The sequence below is a fragment of the Podarcis cretensis genome, assembly GCF_951804945.1.
Source record: "Podarcis cretensis genome assembly, chromosome: 3".
NCBI lineage: Eukaryota > Metazoa > Chordata > Lepidosauria > Squamata > Lacertidae > Podarcis > Podarcis cretensis.
Genome location: NC_137172.1, coordinates 33491651 through 33516791, shown reverse-complemented (window position 1 = coordinate 33516791; position 25141 = coordinate 33491651). Strand labels below are relative to the sequence as shown.

The 25141-nt window shown below is 39.3% G+C and overlaps 1 protein-coding gene across 4 annotated transcripts in view; it reads left to right on the top strand.

The window, feature by feature from the left end:
- CDC42BPA (CDC42 binding protein kinase alpha) overlaps positions 1–25141 on the top strand; it is a 156495-nt gene that overhangs the window by 32039 nt on the left and 99315 nt on the right. For all 4 annotated transcript variants that reach the window (XM_079969154.1, XM_079969153.1, XM_079969152.1 and 1 more), the window contains exons 2-5: positions 10659–10750; positions 20012–20095; positions 23494–23589; positions 24242–24390. In XM_079969154.1, coding sequence (XP_079825280.1) covers positions 10659–10750; positions 20012–20095; positions 23494–23589; positions 24242–24390 — 421 coding nt within the window. The remainder of the gene's footprint in view (positions 1–10658; positions 10751–20011; positions 20096–23493; positions 23590–24241; positions 24391–25141) is intronic.

Genomic DNA, 25141 nt, shown 5'->3' with positions numbered 1-25141 from the left:
GCCTGAGAGCAATAGAAACATTAGGCACATTATCCAGGAGTTTTTGCTGTAGTATGAAGAGAGGTACTCCTTATGGTAGCATAGACTTTGAAAGTCTTCAAGCTATTGCTGTAAGTTCACCACACAGTTCTTCAGCATCAATATCTTTGTTTCCATTGAGCACCCACGATTTTTGCAAATTCTTTCAGGCCTTAAGTACATATTCAGTAGACTAAGTACCAGTAGTCTATAAGTATGAAAGGGTGTGGTTATCTAAACTGAAGTGTCTTTCTCAATTCATTTATGTCCATTCATTTATGACTCACCCTATTATTTTTTATGATTGTGAGGTGTTTTAAACTGTTGTTAATGTTGTGTTTTAATGTTGTAACCCCTCCTGGGACCTTAGGGTGAAGGGTGGGTAATAAAGTAGTCAGAGTTGGAATAGTAGTAGTAATATCTATGAGTTGAGTGTTTTGAGTAAAATGGGGCTTTACTATTCTCTTCTTGGTTCCTGAAAATCAGGCATATTCACATGCACATGCACATGAAAGAAGGCAAGAGCACTAAACGCCATTGAGCTTTGCAAATTTACCAGATGTGAAGAGCAGCTTGATGAATCGTCAGCACTTGGCTTTTCATCTTTGATAGCTTTTCTGCAAGACTACTTCAGAAGCAATGCCATGTATAATATAGGGAGTTCGCATAGGTGTACAGATTCATTGCACAGTTTTAGACTGCATAATCCTTGAGGCTCCTCAGAGTCTGTGGGCATAAAGTGGTATTATTAATTCAAATAATGAGATGTGGATTTCATTTTATGTTTATTAATATTTAAGTTGTGTAATATAGGTTAAACTATTCCTGTTCTTAGTGTAGAGCTAATAATTGTAATCAGAATATATCGTTAAAATTATTTTTTTAACTAAGGTGAATACTTTTTGGTTTTGAAAAAGTAAACATGTTGGAGGAAATACTTAAAGGCTTAATCCCTGCACATTAACAATTGAAAAAGTCCCTTTGAGTTAAGTGAGAGTATTAATCTTGTAGTAAAGGTGGGAATCCTATACATGCTTACCTCGGAGTGAGCACAAACAAACATAATGAAGCTTTCTTTCTTTCAAAAATGTCTAAGCCACCCCTCATCTAAACAGATCATCAACAGTAAAAGAATAAAAGTAAAACACAATAATCATAAAACAATAGAAGCTAAAAGACCATCCAGAAAACCCAACCAACCAAAAGTAAACAAAAAAATCATAACTTGGTGCCAGAAATATATTTTGACTTCCATTAATATGTCTTATTTACTATAAAGGAAGAAGATTGTTTTAGTTTTCTTTTCAGAAGTACAATATTGCAATTACATTTATTTAGTAACATTTAAAAACATGGGCTACTTTGTTTGAAATAGGAGTGATTGTATTCAACAATGAAAGACTATAGGAAAGTATTTTTGCAGGCCTTGTATACATGCAAGTAATCCCACAGCAAGAAAACTTGTTATCTCATGATAGCGAATGACATGTGGGTGACATTTCTAGGCTGCACTCCTGATATGTTGCATGTATTCAGCTTTTGCAGGCTAGGAACTGCCTACAGTATAACTAATTTCTCCTAGGAAAGGCAATGAGTTACTCTTCCTGCTCTAGTGGTTGACTTGGTGGGTGGGTGGGTGGGAGGAATGAATGATACATTGTGTCTCCTGGTGTAGCAAATCACTTGGCAGAGGAGAAATAGACCTTTTGGTAATTGTCTTGAGTGCTTTTTTTTTTGTAGAAAAAAGGGTGCTAGTACTGACCATAAAGTTCTTACAGTAAGTGCCACACTTTTAACATTTTGAGGGGGCAGTACTGTGTACTCTTAAGTACCCCCAGAAAAAAACACACGCTGGTCTTCTCAGATACACATTTCCAAAGCACTGAGAGTTCATTTGAGTTGTGAGTAACGAGAGATATCCCAGCCAAAATGCTGTATAGGTTGGGAGAAAATATGTCCTGGGGGAAAAGATGAATGTGCTTTCTCAGATGAATGGTTGTTGAATGCTGCAGAGACTCTAAAACATTGCAGACCTGGCCGGAAGATAATGCTTAGAATTTTAGAGCATTCAGACTGCAAAATAAGCTTCATAGAAGGACAGTGTGATTCAAAGTGTTTGAGAAAGTGTACATTAGCAGTGCTTGAGCCTGATGGGTGGATCCACCTCGTTTTACACTAAGCAGCCGCAACTATAGGATGTTCTGCAGTAGCTTCAGTGCTAGATTTTATCGAACAAGAATAAAAGTAAATGAAGGCCTAATATAAAAATATAATATAATAAAACACAGTTTCATAGAAGAGCATAATTGGCAGGATAAATGGTGCCTATTCTGTTTCATAAGAAGGCAGTCTGTATATGGAAACTGTTGATGACAAAGAAAATACCATATTTGGCAAATGCAATGCCTGTCTGTGTGTCTGTCTGTCTCTCTCCCCCCCCCCCCCCAATGTGGTAGACTTCATAGGATTTTGCACTATGAGACATGTGTATATGTGAAGAATACAAGCTTTATTTACCTGGAAAATAGCTCTTGACCTCCTATTTTACGTATAATACTTGTCCTGTGCTAACATGAGTTTGTGTGTTTTTTTCACTATGTATTGGAAAGTCCCTCGACTTTTGGGTAAATTACGGTTGGGCATGAGAAAAGTTCCCAGAATATAAAGTAGGGTTGAAAAACTTGTGACCCTCTTAATGTTTTTTGAACTCCAGCTCCCATCACCCCCCAACTGCTGGTCATGCTACCTGGTACTCATGGTAGTTTGGAGGGTTTGGAGGGTTACAGGTTCCCCAACCATAATCTACAACCATGAGGTGGTGACTTGCCACCTCACTCTCCATAGCTGGCTTCTGCGAGGCATCTGAAGATGGCCCAGTCACACAGAACTGGAGCACACCAGAAGATTAGAAACCGACTTGTTTCTGGGTGGATCTGAAGCCCAATACCAATAAGAGTTTGGATGTTATTCTTCTGTAGATCTTTCTAGGAAAGCATTAAAATGGTATGTTGGTTCTAAAGAAGTGCTGCTTTTGCTTCTCTGTGACATACAACCCACTGGGACTTGTACGAAATTCAGACTACACAGCTACTTTTCATCACTAATTTAAAGCAACAAACAGCTTGTTCCTGTATAGTTCCAAAGATTTTTTTTGCAGTTGCTTAGGAATTTTAAATATGCTTCCAGCCTAATTGCACGGTAGATTTAACTGTACCCAAATATTCAAAAACTGAGCATATGTGAAATAAGTCTAGATATAGTGTAGGAGTGGACTGAATTCAGCACTGAGTGAACTACAGTGGTACCTCGGGTTACATACGCTTCAGGTTACATACGCTTCAGGTTACAGACTCCGCTAGCCCAGAAATAGTGCTTCAGGTTAAGAACTTTGCTTCAGGGTGAGAACAGAAATTGTGCTCTGGTGGCGCGGCGGCAGCAGGAAGCCCCATTAGCTATAGTGGTGCTTCAGGTTAAGAACAGTTTCAGGTTAAGTATGGACCCCCGGAATGAATTAAGTACTTAACCCGAGGTACCACTGTACTTTTAAAATATAGAATTCACCATGTGCGTTAAATTTACAAAGAGTGGCATACTCAAATCTCTTAACTATTAAGACACAACAAATTTGTGTTAACTGATTCTGACTGTGTACTCTTATTTAGCTAACATAAGTAATTTGTTGGTTCAGCCCAACAAATCAGTGTTATTTGCAAAAATCCCAGCAACTACCAAGCAATAGGCTGTCCATCAGTAGATAATGGTATGTATTCTGTGCACCCTGATAGAGTGAATTTGACTGTTTTCAATTAAATATGTAAAGTGAGTTAATTTTAGGTTCTGTTTCTTAAGTAAAGGTAAAGGTAAAGGTACCCCTGCCCGTACGGGCCAGTCTTGACAGACTCTGGGGTTGTGCGCCCATCTCACTTAAGAGGCCAGGGGCCAGCGCTGTCCGGAGACACTTCCGGGTCACATGGCCAGCGTGACATCGCTGCTCTGGCAAGCCAGAGCCGCACACGGAAACGCCGTTTGCCTTCCCGCTGGTAAGCGGTCCCTATTTATCTACTTGCACCCAGAGGTGCTTTCGAACTGCTAGGTTGGCAGGCGCTGGGACCGAGCAGCGGGAGCGCACCCCGCCGCAGGGATTCGAACCGCCGACCTTTCGATCGGCAAGTCCTAGGCGCTGAGGCTTTAACCCACAGTGCCACCTGCGTCCGTTTCTTAAGTAGTAATGGCTTTTATTTTACTTCTTTTGGTAAAGGATCCTATAATAGCAGAAATAGCCTCAGCATTGTTTGGATACATATCACAGACAGTGTGGCATGGCGATTAAACTGTTGTTTCAATATGGGAGAATCTGGTTCAAATCCTTGCTCAGCTGTGACACTTGTTAGGTGGCCTTGACCAAGTTGCTGTCTAAGGTTACCTGTGTCCTAAGACTTTTGGTAGGCTAAATGACAGTCTTGGGGTCCTTGAAGGAAACTGGGATTTTCATGGTGGCATCCAATGCTGCAGTTCTGCTTTTGCAACAGACCTCTGTGTTCTCGAGGGAACTTTCTCTCCCATTTCCTCCAGCCTTATTTGCACTCTAAAAATCAGCTGCAGAGGATTGGGGAACCCTCTGGAGCAATTTAGGAAACATGCAGGGGGACATGAGGAAACAGAAGTCCCGTTGCACCAGTGGAACTAAGCATGTGGACTATTGGATACAACCCTAAGGCTGCAGTTATTTCATGCTTACCTGGAAGTTTCATTGAACTGAGACTGTTTCTGAGTATACATAGGATTGCACTGCATATTGTTTGTTGTACAATAGCAATTTGCTTGGTGTTCTTTATGCTGGTAGTTTATCGCTCACAGATAAAATAATCTGATTTCTCATTCTGACCTTAAATGTGTTGCTTATTGGGGTCAAGAGTGGAGCAGGATAAATTGATTTAAATCAAAGCGATGGGGAGGGGGAGAGGTTGTGAATGTAATGGTGCATATAAAATAAATTAAAAGTTAATTTTCTGTCAAACCAACATAGGTAAAATAAATTAAAATTTTTAAAAATTCAAAAAATTAAAAATAGTCTAGTAGCACCTTAGAGACCAACTAAATTTGTTCTAGGTATGAGCTTTTGCGGGTGGCGCTGTGGCCTAGGGCTTGCCTATTGGAAGGTCGGCGGTTCAAACCCCCACGATGGGGTGAGCTCCCATTGCTCGGTCCCAGCTCCTGCCAACCTAGCAGTTCAAAAACACATCAAAGTGCAAGTAGATAAATAGGTACCACTCTGGCAGGAAGGTAAATGGTGTTTCCGTGCGCTGCTCTGGTTCGCCAGAAGCGGCTTAGTCATGCTGGCCACATGACCCGGAAAAACTGTCTGTGGACAAACGCCGGCTCCCTCGGCCAGTAAAGCGAGAGGAGCACTGCAACCCCAGAGTCATTCACGACTGGACTTAACTGTCAGGGGTCCCTTTACCTTTTTAAGACGACGTTTCCATGCGCTGCTCTGGTTCGCCAGAAGCAGCTTAGTCATGCTGGCCACATGACCCGGAAGCTGTACACCGGCTCCCTTGGCCAATAAAGCGAGATGAGCGCTGCAACCCCAGAGTCGGTCATGACTGGACCTAATGGTCAGGGGTCCCTTTACCTTTACCTTTAGGCTATTTTTAATTTTTTTAAATTTTTATTTATTTATTTCGACCGTGTCACACCAACATGGCTACCTACCTGAGTCTTGCGACATAGGTAAAGACTGGATCCGGAGACCCCAGTATGATGAATGAATGGTCCATCTTTCAAAATTGCTGTCAGCAAAAGAAGACTTTATTCCATTACAGGCTGAGTAAAAGCAAATTGCTCTGTCTCATATCCATGGGGGCTGTTGCCTGGTAACTGCCAGCAAGGGAAGGATTGCTTTTGTCATGGGTGGAATGAGATAAAAGTTCTCAACCCCACTCCCTTGCCTCATAGATCATCAGTAAGCTTCAGTGCCTAGTAGGTGATGGCAGAAGGATGAGGGCAGGAAATGTCACCTGAACAATTGTACCATAGGTCACCACATTATTTCTGTTTCTGATACCAGGTTTGAATATGGTTTTTATTGCAATAACCTTTTTGTAAACCACTCTGAGAGACCATCAGGACTTTGAAGCAGAATATGAGTATCTTAAACGCAAGCTACATGAGGTTAGGCCAGAAATGTAGTCTTTACAATTTCATTTCATTTCATTTATTTTTTGAAAAATATCTGCTTTAACTGAAATAACTCAATTTTAAATTTTTAAAAACTGATTGTTTAACAAAAAAATTAAATTATCCATCCTAGGGTGGAATAGGGTGTAGCCAATGATGTTTGAGTGATCTCCAGTTGACCTAGCTAGAAATGTGTTACATTTTTGTGCATGATTAGGAGTAAGAATATTATTTTCGTAACTATACTATTAAAGGGCAGGAACCTGTGGGTGTACTTTATATTTTCAGGAAATGCCAGATCTTTTTCAGCTTTACTTCCAGATGTTGGCACTTTTCTGTTTGTCAGGAAAAGTATGTGAAGAATGATTCTAAAGAGTGAAAACAGAGTAATAACTGTTAAAATTGAGAGAGATGTTTGTGGCTTTTTCTTTCTTTTTTAACCTTGGTGTAAATAACATTCTGTTACCCAGCTGCCATTCCTGCAGACTGTAGGGTTTTCCCTCATCTGCTAGACAGAAAATTGGCAGGCAGTTGCAGTCTTCTTTTTTTAAGTGCCTTTAGAATATATGTGTGCTTGTGTGTGAAGGGTTGATTCACTCTTCTTCATTCCATCTTTTGTTTTCCTTCCCTGTTTTGGCTTTGATAGCTCAGACTTGCAAACCAAATTTCTGTGTCTCTCCCCCCGGCTGTTGTTTTGACCGTTTTTGGAGTCTGTATTCTGTTATAGTATATGTGTGTCTACCCTTCCCTTCATTTTCTATGCCTATATTAAGAAGGAAGGGTTGCACAGCGAAATTCCTCTTGCACATTGCTGCCATCATCCATCTGCACTGCAGCAGTATTTTGTAGATTTCCTGTGTAACAGCATCATGCCTTGCTGTGTTGGCTTCAGAGTCCAAATCAGAAGAGCCTGAGGGCCATTTTTATTTGGCCACTTTCCCACTGTGAATTACTTTTTGCAAGGCACACTTTTCAGCGTGTTTTGTCCAGAGCGCAGTCATGAATGGGTTTGATGTATGTTCCGTTATATGACAGAAACCAGTCCTCCTTCCTATGTTTTTGACTGACAGTTAAACACAAACTGGACTCATCTGGCTATTCTTGACTCTCTCTGCCCTGTAAAAAGAACACAGGAATCTACCTTAAAAGGTCAGATCATTTTTCTGTCTAGTCTACTCTAACTGCCAGCAACTCTTTGAGGCTTTACGTGGATGTCTTCTCTGACACCTTCTATCTGATCATTTTCAAGATGTCAGGAATGGAACCTGTGCACATCTGCCTGCAAAGCATGTGCTGGAACATTAAACTATAGTCCTGCCCCCTCTTAAGTAGAAAGAGATTGCTGACAGGCTGGTCAACAGCACGTGACAGGAGTTTTTCTTAATTGCATCTCATCTTGTGGTTCTCGGTCTCTGCGTTTGTGGAATTTTTTTCTGTTCTATCCCTTCTGTAAGCTAAGCCTGCTGTATGCACTAAGACTGTTCAGTCCGAATTCTATGTTTACCTGATCCCTGCTTGTCTGCTCTGTTTCCCCTAGTTCTGATCCTCCCACATCATATTTCCAGAGCCAGTAAGCCCTATAGCACTGCCCTTCTGATCTTCTTCCAGAATCAGTCACGGAGAGCCAGAATTCTAAGTCCTGCTGGTTTTGTGGGAGGCAGTAATGTGTGTGAACTTGATAAGATGGAGTCCCATGTCAACATCCTCTGTAGTAGCCTGTACAACACTCATTTTGATTGAAAAGTTAATGTGTTAGTCCACAGGATTTGGTTAAATATCCTTATATTAGGAAGTAGATTCACTTTAGAAATGCTCCTAGTTTAATTTTAAACTGGGTGGGCAATGATTGGAACTCTTTTGTGGCAGGGCAGCAAATTTCATTAGAGGTCAATGTTGTGCTCTTCTGCTTGTTTCATCTGCACAAGATTCCAGTTTGCCAATGTAACGAAAGGCTGCATTTGGGCTTTTTGATTCAAAGAAAAGGTGAGCGAGAGGTGACATGATAGAAGCTTTGTTTATGTTCAGTGATGATAAAGGAAGCAAAATGACAAGGACTGTTGCTTTCACGATCTGCTTGTGGGAGTCTTAAAAGTATCTGCATAGTTAATATTAGAAATGTGATGATGTGCTAGGTTGATCCTTGGTCTGACCCAGCAGAATTTTTCTTATGTTCTTATCCAGTAAGCAGTAGCTGCTTGCTCAGACCTCTTCGCTGACCAAGCAATGAAACTGCTGTGAGAGAACATCTTCATAGTTTGGCCACTGAGTTTTTTTCTTAATGATTTTGCTGCTGCAAAGACTGCAGATGTTTACATACAGAGAAATTATGATGATGTTGATGATACAGCAAATTGACCTCTCAAGTTAGAGCTGTTCAAAAATAAATGGCCCAGGGAATTAATTATTCTTGCACTATCTGTCTTTATGGAACCCTATGGTCACATAGTTCCTTAACTATTTTCTTAGTCATGAAAAGTATTCTAAACATTATTAAAGATGTAGTGATATCATAAATCATCAGATGTAGCACAGGCATATTTTAGAAGTTACTCTCCCCCCCCCCACTACTTTTACCAGTGCTTATTTTTCAAGTATTCCCACGACAGCTTCTTATTAATGCATGACCTCGCCTGCACATACACATGAATGTACACTCCACCAGCACGTGTTTGAGATCTTTAGCTAAGAGTCATGGTGCACCATTCATATAAGGGGGAATTAATAGCCAAACAACAAACCAAAGTTTAGAATGGAAAAAAGTTGCAGTTAAAAAAAACCAAAATAAACATTATACAAGCAGTATGTAGATTAGATTGTCAATTACTTGGTTAAATCTAAGGAGAAGTAGAGACATGAGGAATCTAATATCAAATAAAGAGAGGGAAGGGTAATAGGCATCAGAGAGACACAAAGAGATCAGTGGGTTAGAGGAGTAGTCCAAAATATCAAAATTAAGAAACTTGCATCATAAATTCAGATTGACTCCTATATTTTTGATATGTACATTTTCCTTGAAAGTATACTTTTTCTTACACCCTGTTTCTTAAGAATGTAGGAAGCTGCCTTACACTTAGACTATGAGCCCATGTAGGTCAGTAGTATCAACAATGGCAGCAACTCTCAAAGGTTTCACATATGAGCCTATTCCAAACCTATATGCGGATACTGAAGATGGAACCTTTCACATGCAAAGCAGATGGCTCTACCACAGCCCACAAGGTGCTTAAATTGTTCAGGTGCTTAATAAAACCTTGGCACAAGGATAACTTGCAGGAGCATTTCTGGGTTCTCGAAATCAGGAAGCTGTCTCATACTGAGTCAGGCAACTAGTCTATCTAGCTCAGTATTGCTTCCACTGCTAGGCAGTGGCTTCCATGTGGGGGACATTCCCAGCCCGACCTGGAGATGGCAGGGATTGAGCCTGGGACTCTTTGTATGCAAAGCAGATACACCACCACTGAGCTATGGCCCTTTCCTCTAGTGTTCAAATGGCTGTGAGCTGGTGGGGAAATTTCGAGTTCAGTGGACAACTAATATGAAGGGCTCTGCCCATAACCCTCCAATTGGACTCCTCTTAGGTTATAGCTGAAATGTGTTTATAATGAGTTACCTCTTCTATCTCATGACAACTTATCACAGACTGTCCATTTGGTTTAGACTGTCAGTTCTGTTTTCTCAGCCTTTGTGTTTTGTGAGTTCTGTAGAATGACCAAAGGAAATGAGAGCCAGAAAAAAGAGAAAAAATTGACAGGTGAAGTTTTCCGCAATCCCCACATGACAAACCACAGTTCTTTTCCAGAGTCTATTCTTTTGCGTAGCTCTTTAAGGTATCAAAAAGCTACAATATGGAAATTCATGATAGTATTTCCCAATCCTATTTATTTAATTTTAAACTTTAAATAACTGTAGATTGCTCCCATTTTGATCTGGATAGATGAACAACCTTCTAGCTTAAGGGTGCCATATTTCCAGAATTTCCTGGGCACAGCTGGAATACCACAGTCAAAAGCAGAATCCGGCCAGAAATCAGCTAAATGTCCGGGAACATATGGCAACTGATGTCGGGCAGCATCGTTTTTGCTGATTTTCCTAATAAATAGCTCAAAAACATCTAATTTATTTGTGATTTTGCAAAAAAAAAACTCAGCAACTTTGGCCAAAAAAAATGGGGGGGGGGGCTCAACAACTTAGTTCCCCCCCCAAAAAAAAGCTCAATAAGATTTTAATTTCAAAAATTTCTGCAGACGGTAATATGTAAATACCATGGAGGTATTTCAAATACTTGCTGTATGTATTTAGAATGATGTCTACTGTGAGCATGTTGTCAAATCCTGATAATTTTGATTAGTTTTTGGTAGATAATGGGTTATACCACTCATTCTTAAATGTTAGTTGTGTACAGGTTTTTAATATATTAATATTGTTACTCTGCCTAAAATGATTGATATTTTCCTTTGTTCCAGCCAAGCCTTTCACGTCTAAAGTGAAACAGATGCGACTACATAAAGAAGACTTTGAAATCTTGAAGGTGATTGGCCGAGGAGCCTTTGGGGAGGTAAGAGTTATTTAGATGTTGAATGGGCCTGTGGAAGAATCATATGTACAACTAAATCACAGGATATACTTCTAAGCTTTTTTGATGTGGAAATGCATTGTATGCACTGTTGGGCACTTGAATTCAATTCATTCCACAGTTTGTTGGTTTTCTGCACTTATTTTTGTAGGGGCATTAGGACCTCATTACTAATGTCACTTTATTTGTTTGTTTGTTTGTTTATTTGCTTTGCTTTGCATATTTAAGGATTTGTGGGCTGAACATTTTGTACAATCTTTCTAAAGCTATCAATATATGGTCACAGTACTGGAAGGAAAAATGATCTGGAAAGACCTTTGCTTTGCGGTTTCTTAAGTCTGTTTAGTGGGATAGGTGTAAAAAGAGAGTTCTTGCAATGGGTGTAAGTAAGCAGTAGGTTCTCCCGGGTTCTAGATCATGGCAGTCCAACTTTTCATACCAAGCGAGTTGAAAGAGTACTGCATCACAGAACCCGCAGGCCACACACTGAATTAAATTTACATATCATTAATTAAAGCGTTTGCAATATACTTAATATACACAATTTATATACTTACTTAATTAAATACATAAAACACACAGTAGATTCAATATATTTAATTATTAAACAAATTTAGTACCCAAACAGATGTATGTGCTTTTGTTAACAATGCATGAGAAAACCACAAATTTTTAAGGTTTTAATGTGTTGTTTTCTTGCCAAGGGCTGCCAAAAAAAGCCTCATGGGCCTCAGGTGGCTTGTGAGCCATGGGTTGGATCACCCTGTTCTAGATTAACACTGATGCTACCTGCAGAAATCATCTGGAAGTAGGTGTGAACTGTGAGGTTCCCATGTTTGTGGATGACACATGAGGCAGACTGAGTAGGTTACCCAGGGTGGCTAAGTCCTTGTTCTTGTTTCTGCAGCCCCTTCAGCTTCCTGCTCATTCTCTGCATGATTTCTGCCAGCACCCTCCTCCTGCCTTCTATGTTTGTGGGGGGGCGGGGAGGGAGATGTTCCCAATTCAGTCTTTGTCTCTTGAGGCTAACATTGGTCTCTTTGCTAGAAGTAGGTCAGTGAAAGCTGTACATGCTCCCATGAAGCATCATTTTGTTCTGGACTCGGACACTGCGCCATTCCCATTGCAATGGCACTTTGTTTGGCTCCCTGCAACTTGGTTGGTACAGCGCTGCTGGCCTGGGTTCCTGTGGCAACTGGTACTTCTGCTGTTGCTGCTAGCAAGTTCTTTGGCACTACTGCCACTTCCTTTTAGGGGAGCAGGCTCAGTCTGAGCTGGTGTTTCACTGCTTTGGTAGTACCCATACAACACTAAAATTTCAGTATGGTAATGATTAATAGATCCATTAAAATGTCAACTCAGTGTGCAGCATCTGTGAACAACGAAAATCCCATGTTTGGGCTTAAGAAAGGGGGAGTGGGGCTAACAAGTACCCTAAAAGATGTATATGGTATGGCTGTGTTGAAAATGCTGTGTACAATTCTGGTTGCCTCATCTCAAAAAGAATATCCTTGAGCAGGAAAAGGTACAGAAAGGACAAACAAAACCTTCATGAAGTTGGAACACCCTCCTTATGATGCAAGTCCATGTTTTGGGGGCTTATTTTGTTTGTCTTAAAAATAATACATAATAGAAGTTTACAGAAACATTAGATGGAGAGAATACGTAGAGAGAAAGGTTTTGTCCTTTCTCATTTTTTTAGAGCTGGATTGGAAGTAGAGTCAGGGTAGACAAAAGAAGTACTTCACAAAATATAAAATTTGTGATGTGTTTCAGTAAGATGTGGCATTTGTTTGAACCCTAACTTCCCTTTTGTGTACATGTGTTGGACTTGTTAGTACAGATAACATCTCCGTCATAAAGTAAATGAACCAGACTGAGCATGCCTGCTTCTGGATGAAATTTTCTGTCTCTATACTCTGAAGGGTTTGGACAAGGTTTAACCAATTATTCCGGATAATTGCAGTTGTCACTGAAATTTAGTCTGTTGCAAAATTGAACTCTAATATTCCTTTTTGGAAAGTGTGTAATTTTTAGGGGAGCTAAAGAGAATAGCAACATTTCACAGGAGAGTATTATATCTGCTGATAATTTCTAACCCTTAGGCAGCATGATCCTGAGCTCTATGTAGTATAGGGAGCCTTAAGCCAATACAGGCTTTTCAAGTACTGTAGTCTTCCAGACCAAATTAAGATCTTCTTGCAGATGTGGGACAGGGTGGAGAGGAGGAGGGGTGTCATTGAGGGATGAGATGGTGGTTTACACGAAATCCCTCTGCTTTGCAAAGGCTTCTTGCTGGAGCAAGAGACTGCAAGACGAGAGGAGTTAATTACAGTTCCTTGGTATCAGACCTTCAGTCTGCATAACTTGGGATAGTTTACAGGGGAAATCCCTGGGGTATACTACAAGGAGTCCAGGCTTTTCTTAATTTAGAATGAAGAATTGGGTGTGACTGTTTCATCTCAGTGTCACTTTATTCCAAGACGTGGATTATTTATGCGAATCTGAATGTTGGACTAGATGACCCTCTGGGTCCCTTCCAACTCTACAATTCTTTGATTTTATGAAATTCATATGTGTGCTGCCCTTAAAAGCCAAATGAGCACAAAATGACTAACTTTCCTACTACCTCCAGTGTGTTTCTTTTTAAACTATTGCTTATCCAAGAAGTGGTAGGAATCTGTTAGCAAATTTTTTTTTCTCCAGATAGCTGCATCCATTAAAATAATTGAAGAAGGAACGGCAATGTGTTGATGTACAAGTACATGAGAGACCAAACCTTGTGAAGAGGCAGAAAGAGTTTGACAGCAAGCCAGGAAGCATTACTGTTTGTGGGAAATATGGAAAACAGTTGGAAGAAGGATTTTGGCTTCTTTCTCCTTTCAGACTAAAACCAAAATGTTTATATCAGCACATACCAAGCATTTTTAGCAGGCTGTTCATGGAGGAAAAATACACTTAAAAATATTAAATTTTCAGATTTAATAAATCAGTGACCAGACTTTTGCAGGGAAGGGATGAAATAGTGTAATTGTCACTTTGATTTTGTTTCTCTTTGCTGTTTAACTGCTGGTTGGAGAGCTTTTGAAGGTTGTGAAGTGTGTGTGTGTGTGTGTGTGTGTGTGTCCTCAGTCTTGTTTCCAAGCTCCTTTTCCCATGTACTTTTCAATTCTGTTAGGGGCCCGTCAGTAGTGTCTGTCAGTGCCCTATATATATTAGCCAACAGTCCTTTCCCAGATTGCCCTCTACTGTATTAGCAAAATGGCCTCAAACCTTGTGAGGCCCAGACCCAAGCATCTCAGGTCCACCCAGAGCTGTTCCTGGGCGACCGGTATATTATTCTTATAAAAATCTCTAAGCTTGAAATAATGAGGAGCAGATGGGAGACACTTCCCATGTTTGAAAGGTGTTGAGAATAAAGCGATTTTTCGTAGTACTGCCATGTTCTCATTCCAAAAACGTGTGGACCTTGGTTCAGCAATGCCTTCTACAGTGTGGTCCGATGTTTACAAGATTTTAAAATCATGAAACAAAGTTGGCCGAATTGGAATGCTTCATAATACAAGTCAGTATTGGGCAATCCCCACCCCCTCATCTGATTTTGTGTATAGAATTTAAAGTGGTCTCTTACCCTTTAAAGTATAATTATTTAAAATCTTCTGCCAGCACTTGAGAGTAGATTGATAGAAGGGAGATGTGGAGGATCCTAGCCAATATGATTGATCCCTCAGAAGATTTCTTTAGCTTTCCAAGAATTTTGGCCAGAAATGAGAATCGATTTGTGTTGGGAGAAGTGAGCATAAGAATATGTTCCCATAGCACCTGCAATGAAAATAATTCTGCCCATTGGATCCCACTAGGTTTAATGTACTTGAAATTTATATTCTCTACTTTCCTGAAAAACTCCAATTTGTAACCATCTTAGCAGGCACATTTAATTAAATCCTGCACAAGAAAAAAATAAGATTTCTTGTCCAATAATTACTACTCTTGTTTCTGGAAAGTTATGGGTCTTTAGCCAACAATCCAGCTCCCTTATCTCATACTGTATTGTGTTCCTTCTTTCTAAGTACGTGATCTTAGCAATTATCATGGTAAATGTACATAGAAGCAAACAGAAGTTTATTAATTTCCCACTTGTCCTCCTTTGTCTATAAGCAGATTGTGTGTAATGTAAAAGGCATGTGGGTTGCATAACCAGACATTTTGGATTGTGGTTCTAATGCTTTATTTAGTTGCATATCAGTATGCTTTTTAATTGTTGTAGCAACCAATTGGTATGTACTTTCCTGAAAATGCAGAAAAACTCGATTAAGTCTAAATATTTAATTATTATTTTTGGTGATTTAAATCAGTCCATTCTGACATATTAGGACATTCTCACTTTAAACCACTTTTAGAACAAGAAGAGTTTTATCCTTGCACTATAAATTTGGATTTAAGTCAGACTATTTTGAATTGCTTTTCCATTGTCATTCTCATTTCTGCTTGTTTTCTTTCTTTGTTTACCCATGTTGCCATTTGCCTGTTGCCTTTTAGGTTCCCATAAAGCCACAGCACTGTTGAAATAAAAAACTGTTAAAATTACAATAAAAATGTCTTCATGAAGAAAGGAGAAAACATTCCAGTGCTTTTATTTTTCCACAGAAATCTTTCCTTTTCATAAATTCATTACTAATAATGAATTGATGCAAATAATTATTAGGCAAGCTTGATAGTTTCAAAGTTTTTAGCTTTGTTCACTAAATGCATAAGTAAAGGGACCCCTGACCATTAGGTCCAGTCGTGACCGACTCTGGGGTTGCGGTGCTCATCTTGCTTTATTGGTCGAGGGAGCCGGCGTACAGCTTCCGGGTCCTGTGGCCAGCATGACTAAGCTGCTTCTGGAGAACCAGAGCAGCGCACGGAAACACCGTTTACCTTCCCGCCGGAGTGGTACCTATTTATCTACTTGCACTTTGACGTGCTTTCGAACTGCTAGGTAGGCAGGAGCAGGGACCAAGCAATGGGAGCTCACCCTTTCGCGGGGATTCGAACTGCCAACCTTTTGATGGGCAAGTCCTAGGCTCTGTGGTTTAACCCACAGCGCCACCTGTGCCCCTTGCATAAGTAAAAGAAACATGCAAAATTGGCTGTTCTCTAAGCAATAAGACAATTTTCTGATGCAAACTGAAAATGTTCCAATTTAAATTTTCTGGAAACCTCACATCACTAGTGAAACCTGAAAAGAATTGCACCCTGTCTGATTGATCACTTGCTTCCCTCTTTTTTGTCATTGGCCCCATAGAACACAAAATAAAACTACTGTAGATCATTTTCAGAAATACCCTTTTCTTTGTTTTACTTGGGGAAGCTTTGCCTGCTTGCTTGTGATTGGCGTGTTGAAGTATCTTACAGTTCATATGTAACTTATTAAAACTAACTTTAGTATCTGTTTCAAGTATAAGAGCTAGTTGCTGTTTATTTTCATTTTAAATCAACCTCCTGTTTTTCTTGCTTGCTTTATCTTGAATCTCATGTATAAAGAACTTTAATTTGAACCTTGGATTTCACCAAGGATTTTGCTAAGTTAGAATCTGCCTTGTCTGCTTGCCAGACGTTGCTCCATACTTTTGAGAGAAAATAAGAGGAAGGTATAGATTGGACCATTGCCTGGCCGGACCAGAAAGCTTGCAAATTTCCACAGTCCTCTTGTGCCTCCCAGTTTGGGAGTAAAATAAGAGGTAGGTTAGCCAGTTAATGAATTTACAAAGGAAGGAAGAGGTGGAAATAAGTTCACCGTTGTTAATTTTTTAAAACAGGATTTTAAACCAGTTTCATATTCTGAGTTCAAATGCTGGATTAAGAGTGATCTCTGGTTAGTTGACAGGATCACGTAGTGTACTTATGTTTAGGAGGAGAGAGGTTAGGGGAAGAGCGCACAGTACCATAGCCAGCTCCTGCTTCCTAAGTCAAATTCATTGTTACCGGTAATTCTGAACCAAATTTCATGCAGCCTGAGAGTGTCAGTTTAGTATTGCTTCCAGAATGGCTTAAGTTAAGAAAGCTTTCAGGACCTGTTGTCAGTTTAGCTAGTCCAGCAGGTCTTTCACAATGTAACATACATTTTATCACATAAAGGTAAAGGTGCCCCTGCCCGTACGGGCCAGTCTTGACAGACTCTAGGGTTGTGCGCTCATCTCACTCTAGAGGCCGGGAGCCAGCGCTGTCCGCAGACACTTCCGGGTCACGTGGCCAGCGTGACGAAGCTGCTCCGGCAAACCGGCACCACAGCAGCACACGGAAATGCCGTTTACCTTCCCGCTATAAAGCGGTACCTATTTATCTACTTGCACTTAAGGGTGCTTTCGAACTGCTAGGTGGGCAGGAGCTGGGACTGAACGACGGGAGCTCACCCCGCCGCGGGGATTCGAACCGCCGACCATGCGATCGGCAAGTCCTAGGCACTGAGGTTTTACCCACAGCGCCACCCGCGTCACATACATTGATCACATGTATTTATCACATACATTGATATAAAATATGTGTTTAAATGTGATTGTTTTTAGCAGATTACTCCAGAATTTGTGAACACATACAAAGTGGTATGAAAATTAACTGATGTGTCCATCTCTATGTTTTGTAAATGTACACAAAACAGTAAACGGGGAAAATTCATGTACAACCAACATTACTTTTAACTGTGCCATAACATAAACTATGAAAAGAAAATAATCTTCTTCTGAGGATTACTTTCACCTTAACTGTGCCCTAATAAAGTGCTATGATGACTTCTAGAGAAGTTTTTAGATTTTTAGATGAGAACACTTTAGTTCTGATCAGTAAAACACTTAAGAAAAAATAGTCTTATAAAATCTGTACCAGGTATACTATATGAGAAGTACATTTAACTATTACTAGTGGTAGGCACAAACATTTTCAAAACAAAGTTTAAATTAAACATTTTCTTCTGTCCCTTCATTTTTATATATTCCTGGGTTCTATTTTATTTTTACAAGTGTAGGATTGTGGAAGAGGTCAGACTTGATTATTATACCATAGCAATTCCGGGAACTAATAACTATTCCATCCAAGTTTTCATGTTTCCTGCTTTATACTTTTATAAGAATTCAGCATTGGTGTATTAGCTTGAGACTTTGCTTGGGCTCATGAAAGAGACTTTCATCAAGCTGTCATCTGCTGCAGCATTTGTCCCACAAATTCATTGGCTCACACCAAGAATGGAAGTTTATAGATAGACCAGAGGGCAAGGTTCAGCCTTATTTTATTTTTGTCGATAGCCCAAAGGGAAAAATCAGATACAAATCTTTGTCACAGAGTACCGATGTGTAAACAGGTAGAAACAAAAATAATTGTTAATATTTTTTGAATTGATTGGGAGTTTCTGTCAGGGAACTGCCATCGGAGCTCAGGGTGGTGGAGAGGCTCTCGGATGCTGGGAGACCCTCGGATGCTGAGGAGGGAACCAGCAGGGGGAGAGGGAGAGTTTCCGCTGAAGAAGAAGGGAAGGAGGTGAGGCTCAGAGACGCTTCAAGCGAGACCAGTGGTGAGAGCTCAGGACCTCCCCTTGGAACGCCCACTCTGCGCAGAAAGCTGTTGCGCAGGGAATCAAGGAGGAGACTTTCTGTCAAAGAGCTTTTATGTTGGAAGAAATTCAGGAAACGCCCACTGACGGATTCTGCCGGTGATTAAGGCAGCCACGCACGCATGGCTGTCCGGTTAGGGAAAGTTTGAAACTAACTACAAAACTAGGAGCGTTTTAGCGCTTACGCACAAGCAACCCCTTATCCCACTACAGTTTCCTTCCCGAGTGATGGAAGTATGGAATGTGACTATTTAAAATGCATTCATCACTGAGTATTTTCATTTTGGGTGTGGCGTACTCCTACTGCTATGTGACAAGCTGTGATTAGGCTTTTGAGTTCTCGTTTTATGTTTTCTACAAGTTGAATAGAATTCAATTTATTTATTTATTTAACAGCTTTTCTGAACAACTTAAAATTTAAAAATCTTTAAGCAGCATCAAACCTTAAAAAGTATCATAAAAACTGATATAACATAAAAGTAAGTGTTATAGAATCAGGAATTTGGTGTTCACAGGGTCCCGTCTTGTGGGTTAGGGAAAACTTGTTTAGAACTAGCCTTGCATTCATGGCCTGGGAACTGCTTCAAGTGTAGTGGTTTCTCACATCATGAAGGTCACATCAGAAACGTCTGGCTGTATATGGGAGTGGTCCATGCTGTGACTTGTTCTAGAAACTGGAGCAGTGTTGGCATAGGAACAAGCCACAGCATGGACTCCTCTCACAAGCCCCTGGGCTTCTGCTGTCACCTCAATGGCACAAGAAGGAGCCATGATGCAGTGGTTACCCAGGTAACGTACTGAAGGTCTTTCTTTTTTATTATGCAGATTGAGATGATAACTGAGACAATAGAATTACATATCCTGTTTCATTATGCAGGTGGGAAGAGGTCACTTCTTAATGTAGTAAATTATCTCAGTGATGCTTCTGTGTCTATGAAATACACTCCCCAGGCAGGCAAAAATCTGCTGCTTTTAAAATTTCCTGTTATCATTCATCTGTTTCTGTAGTTTTTAAACACGTTTTTACTTTTCTTGCATTTTAAATCTGTTGCTGCTATTTTTTTTTAATTGTTGCATCCTGTATCATAATTGCTGATGTTTTAATCCCTCTTCCACTTTGTATGATGCCTCGAGAGTGATAGCTGTTGGGTATCTAATAAATGTAATTAATAAATAAAGATTAGAGATAGGGTTTTAGTGTATTTCAGCCTACCTCAGATATAATAATCTTCTTACATATAGGGAACTTTGTATGCAACGGAGCATTAAAAAATCTGTCCATCTTGCATTTCAAGTATGAAGGGGCACATTTTAGCATCAGAGTTCATCATATTTGGCATAATGTTTCTATCAGGGCTTTGTACTGCATGATCTGCTCCCTCTGAGCTGTTGCTTTCTTATTTTCTTCATAGAATCTGCTGGCCAAATCAATAAAGTCATAATATACTCAGTTTGTGGTTATGTCATTAAGTACTTGGTACTGCAGCATATGTGAAATCTAAACATCTGTTGGTCCAAATTTCTTCAGTAAAATTTGAAGTTATGCAATCATTATTTGCAGTAAGATTGTGTGAAAATGAACTGCATTGGAAATGTATTGGTGTATTATGAAAACACTATAGATATATATATATTAAAAACAAATTTTATCTTTTCAGGTTGCAGTAGTAAAATTGAAAAACGCAGATAAGGTATTTGCCATGAAAATATTAAATAAATGGGAGATGCTGAAAAGAGCTGAGGTAAGACTCTCAAGAAATGTATACTCAAGCTTCTGTTAAGATTATTAGTTTTGGCTTCCATTATTGAAATAAAATATCATGAAATAAATGCAGAACTAGATTATTTATAAACACAGAACATTTTGGGAAATAATGCCCAATCTAAAACATTTCCATTTCCAAAACTCCTTCTTCTTTGTATCCTTAATATTACCCTGCTTGCAAAAATGATTTAAGATCTTTCCTTCAAGTTTTGACGTCTGAGTTTTAAAATACAGATTTTTGTCTGCTAAGATGTTTTGATATGGATTCTGCAACCGGAGAAACCCAAAAATGTGTTTACAGAGTACCTTAAAAGCTACTAGGCAATTTGGACACAGTTCTGTGTTTAGAAATAATCTAGTTCTATTTGCAGAACCAGACTTCCAGGCATGGTCCCTTGCTGGGAACAATGTGCCATAATCTGTATGTGCCCAAGAGTTTCTGTGACTGGATCTAAGCATTAAGCATATAGGTCTGTACACTTTGGTCATATTACTGGATTGAGATATGTCTACAGTGCCCAAGTGTTCACCCCTGTGTACAGATCCTTATTTATATCAATGTACCAGTAGTATTTTGTGGTCTATTTGGATTTTGTTCCTTAGGTGACAGATATTAGTAATGGTTGATAGAAACTCCTTATACTTTATGAATAGCATTTATTATTTGCATATTATAAGTAAAAATGGAATTTAAAACCTGAGTGTCACATTTATAATTCCAGTATCTCCCTTGTTCCATAACCAAATGATATCAACATATGTGCATATACAGTTGTCTTAGACTGCATCAGACTAGTCCAATATTTTCTTTTCTGGCTAGTAACAGCTTTCTCAGGCAGAACTTTTCCCCCATCCAGCTTATTCTTTAACTGGAAATGCCAGGAAGTAAACCTCAGATGTGAAAGCATGTGTTCTACCATTACAATATCCAGGCATTGGATAGCAGAAGGAGAGAGGGAAACTATAGTTAGTTTCTCTCAAGATGCAATGGATGTCAAGAATTCCAACCAGCAGAACTTGTGGGAAGAGAAGCTTGCATAGAGAAAATAGTTCATAGGCTATAAATAGCCTTAGTTTAAGGGGAAGGTTGTTTTCAAACCAACTCTGTTATGATACATTCTCTTAGAAAGCTATCTCTATTTAGCTTTATTTTTTACATACCACAATTGTTAAATTTTTGAAATCTAAAATGCCTCCGAGTTTAAATAATGATGAGGACCTAGTGGCCTCATTGCCACATCATGGATGCAGATACTATTCCTGCTTGGATTCTCCCCTTGCTCAATGTTGGGGAACCTTTCTCAGCCTGAGAGTTCAAGGGCAATATTCTTGGGCTGCATGCCAGCAATGGCCAAGTACAAACCATGACTTCACCCAGCAGCAGTTTGTTTGCACTGAAATAACCACAATCCGCAGTTTGGACATAGTGCTAAACTAGGGGTTGCCATTTGTTTCTCCCACACACTTGGTGATGAGTGAATTAGGAGCCATTTGCAGGTTCACAGTAGACCATTAACTAGTTTGCTGTGACCTGCCAATGCAGCCGGTAACTCAAAAAGCACTGCTAATATTTTTTAGATGCAAGTAATAATATGCATGATATTTTTATAATAAAATGCCATGATTAAAATGCCTACTTACGGGGAGCCTGGATAAAAAGACACATGAAGAAAACACACACTCTATAGCTACACACACATACACAAAGTTTTAGCATGTGGAATGGCATCCCTTCCAGACCATGGTAGATTCTACAACTAATGAAAATTGGCAGTTTAGATATTTAGACTCCATCCAAATATAAACAGTGGGATGCAAAAATGCAGCTCAATTCCCTCATGTATACTGTAGTTCATTCCACAACTCTGAATGGTAGTTAGTATTATTTTAGAAAAAAATACTGCTTTTGCTTCTAGTTAAAAATAGAAGCCTGAAACAACTGGATGGAGCAAGTTTAGCCTTTTGGGTATTGCATGCCAAAGGTCAGGATCCGAAGAGCTAGTTGTAGTGCAATCCAACGACTGTTTACTTGGCAGTAAGTCACATTCTGTTCGTCTGTGCCTTATGCCTATGAGGAGTCTTTAGGATTGCATCCCTCGGCTGAGTAAACATTGTACTACAGTATTGGGCTTTCAAAATTTATTTGTTTTTGCTCTGTTGAATTGTTAACTTGCTTTTTAAAAAACACAAACAACTTTGAACAGCTGCCACCCATGCAGTATGACAATTTTCCCAGTTTCAAAGGCAGCATGCCATGGTAGAGGGCTGTTGGTTGATGGGTTGATGTTTGAGAAAGGCAACTTTACTTCCACAAGTTGGCTATATTTCTGGGGAGTTAAAGCTGTTATATTTCATGAAGCATAGGTCTATCATTGGCTGTTGATGGAATCTCCATATTTGTGCAACTAAATACTAGTTGCTGAGAGAGGGCGTGCTATGGGAGAGCAATTGCCTTCTCACAGCTTGGTTGTGGGCTTCCTTGAAAGAATCTGGTTGGCTGCTGTGGAAAGTAGGTTACTGGACTAGTTAGACTTTTCTTTTGACTCAGCATAGATCCTAATGTTGTACAAAGTGTATAAAAAACTTGAGCATTCTCATTATACTGCTGGTTTCATATTAGTACATGTCTGTATACAGTAACTTTAATATTTGACACTTAAGCATACTAGGCAGAAAATCTATACAGTACCATACATGGAGCCTTGAGAGAAATTTCATTGGATGGAATTTTGGTTCTTGTGCTGATTTCATAGATGCTGTGCACAAATAAACCTCCTGATAGATAAGGAGGTATGTGAGGCACAGTTTACAGTCTTATGCTCCTCTCTTTATGGAGTTCAAAACCCCATCCCCTACCAGCCTTAAGTATAGGTAGGCTAGTATTATGATGGCAGCAGTAGTAATCATTCAGGGATTCCACCTTATCATAATTGAAAGCCACCTTAACTGTCAGCAGGTGAGAAGTAAAAAAAGTTGTGATATTACTCATAGCCAACTCCAAATTGCTTTCCTATGGTTAGCACAACTTTGCTGTGGTTAAGTGATGGTTTAGTTCAGGGTTGGGGAAAGTGTGTTCCTCCAGGTGTTGGTGGACTACAACCCCCATCATCCCTGACCTTTTGCAACACTGGCTGGGGCTCATGGAAGTACAACAACATATGGAGGGCCATGGCTCCCTTCCCCATTTTAGCTGGAGAAAAATTGAGTCTGCATTGGTACTAAAGATTAATACAACCTCTTAGTAATCAGATCATTACTCTTGGCTGCAGGAGAGATGACTTCCTTGTAATCCTACAGTGTTTCTAAGCATCTATCTAAATATATTTGTTTCATTATTCAAAATAGTACCTAAAATATTATTTTTCTACCCTCCAGACAGCTTGTTTTCGAGAAGAGAGGGATGTGTTAGTGAACGGAGATAACCAATGGATTACAACATTGCACTATGCCTTTCAGGACGAAAACTATTTAGTGAGTGTTACTTCAATGTGCTCTTTAAAAATTTTTAACTTTATTTATTTTACAGATTTATAAGCTGCTTCAAAGCCAGAAGCTATCAGAGTGATGTACAGTAAGAGAAAATGTAACTCAAAACAAAATATTTATGCTCTGAAAAAAATAAAACTGTTCCTAAGGACTCTAAAAGCAATAAAACCATTTTTAGAATCATACACTTAATATTTCATAAATTGACTAGGATAAACAGAAGCTTCTTAAGTAGCTGCCTAAGGATCAAGCCGCTAGGTGGCTTGTCTAATTTCAGCTGGTAACTGATTCCAGAGGACTCGAGCTGCAACACTAAAGGTGCATACACACCATATGTTTAAAGTATGTGGCTGGTGTGTTCTACTATCTTCCCTTGCAATTGGTAAGAGAACAAAATGCTGCAGTTCCATAAGAGACACTGCTGCCATAGCAATACAGTTTCAAGATTGCCCCAGCATTACAGAACTTAAAATACCCTCTTTCTACTATAGAATAGAATAGAATGCAGTAGTTCTGCAATAGGAAAAGCACAATTACTGTCGCAGCACTGGTATTTCCTGCCCTAGTTCTGTTGTGCTTTTCGCATATTTGCCTTTCTAAATTTGTTATAAGTGCCTTCTGTTTTCTTTTTTCCTAGTACCTGGTAATGGATTATTATGTGGGTGGTGATCTGCTTACCTTGCTTAGTAAGTTTGAGGACCGGTTACCTGAAGAAATGGCTCGCTTTTATTTGGCTGAAATGGTAGTAGCAATTGATTCTGTACATCAGCTGCATTATGTCCACCGGTAAGTATAATCAATGGAATATATGAATCTTCACTATTTGATCTAAAGCAATGCTCACATTTCAGATCCAGAAAAAAATGAGGGAAATACTTAGTTGTTCTTTAAAGAATTACAGCACTGAAAATTAGCCAGATGATTTTGTTGCTTTTTGTTATTAGTTGACTTTTTGATAAAACTGGAGGAAACACTTTGGTGGTATTCAAACTTTTTTCATCTGTATGAGTTTCACTAAATCAGTCCTTTGGAGGCTTGGCTGAAACAGCATTTAATATTATCCAGTAACATATGGAATAACAATACTTGCATATCATTTGTGTGCTGTATAAAATTTGCTATGAAAAGTATGGTTTGTTTTTAGGATAGATGCTTTGCAGAATCAGGATTTGCATTTGGAATGAGACTTGAAGTTTGATTCTTGTATACGTCATCAAAGAGATCAAATACTGGTTGGTTTGTGTCCAGAAAATTAATGGATAAACTTATTTGTGCAGATAATTTAGAAGCTAGTTTTGTCTCTTTTAATGCAGAGACCGTAAAAGGGTTGTAATGCTAAAGGCAGGCAGAGATATTTCCATAATTTATCAGTATTTGCTTAGGTCTGAGATCTTTGAAACCAATTTCTATAAAAGAATAAGGACACGATCAATTCCTCCACAAGATCCATGCAGATAGCACAGTGTGAAATCTCTGTTTGAACTCATTCACACCAGATAAGTTATGTGTACCATACTTTGTCTCTTCCATGTGAACT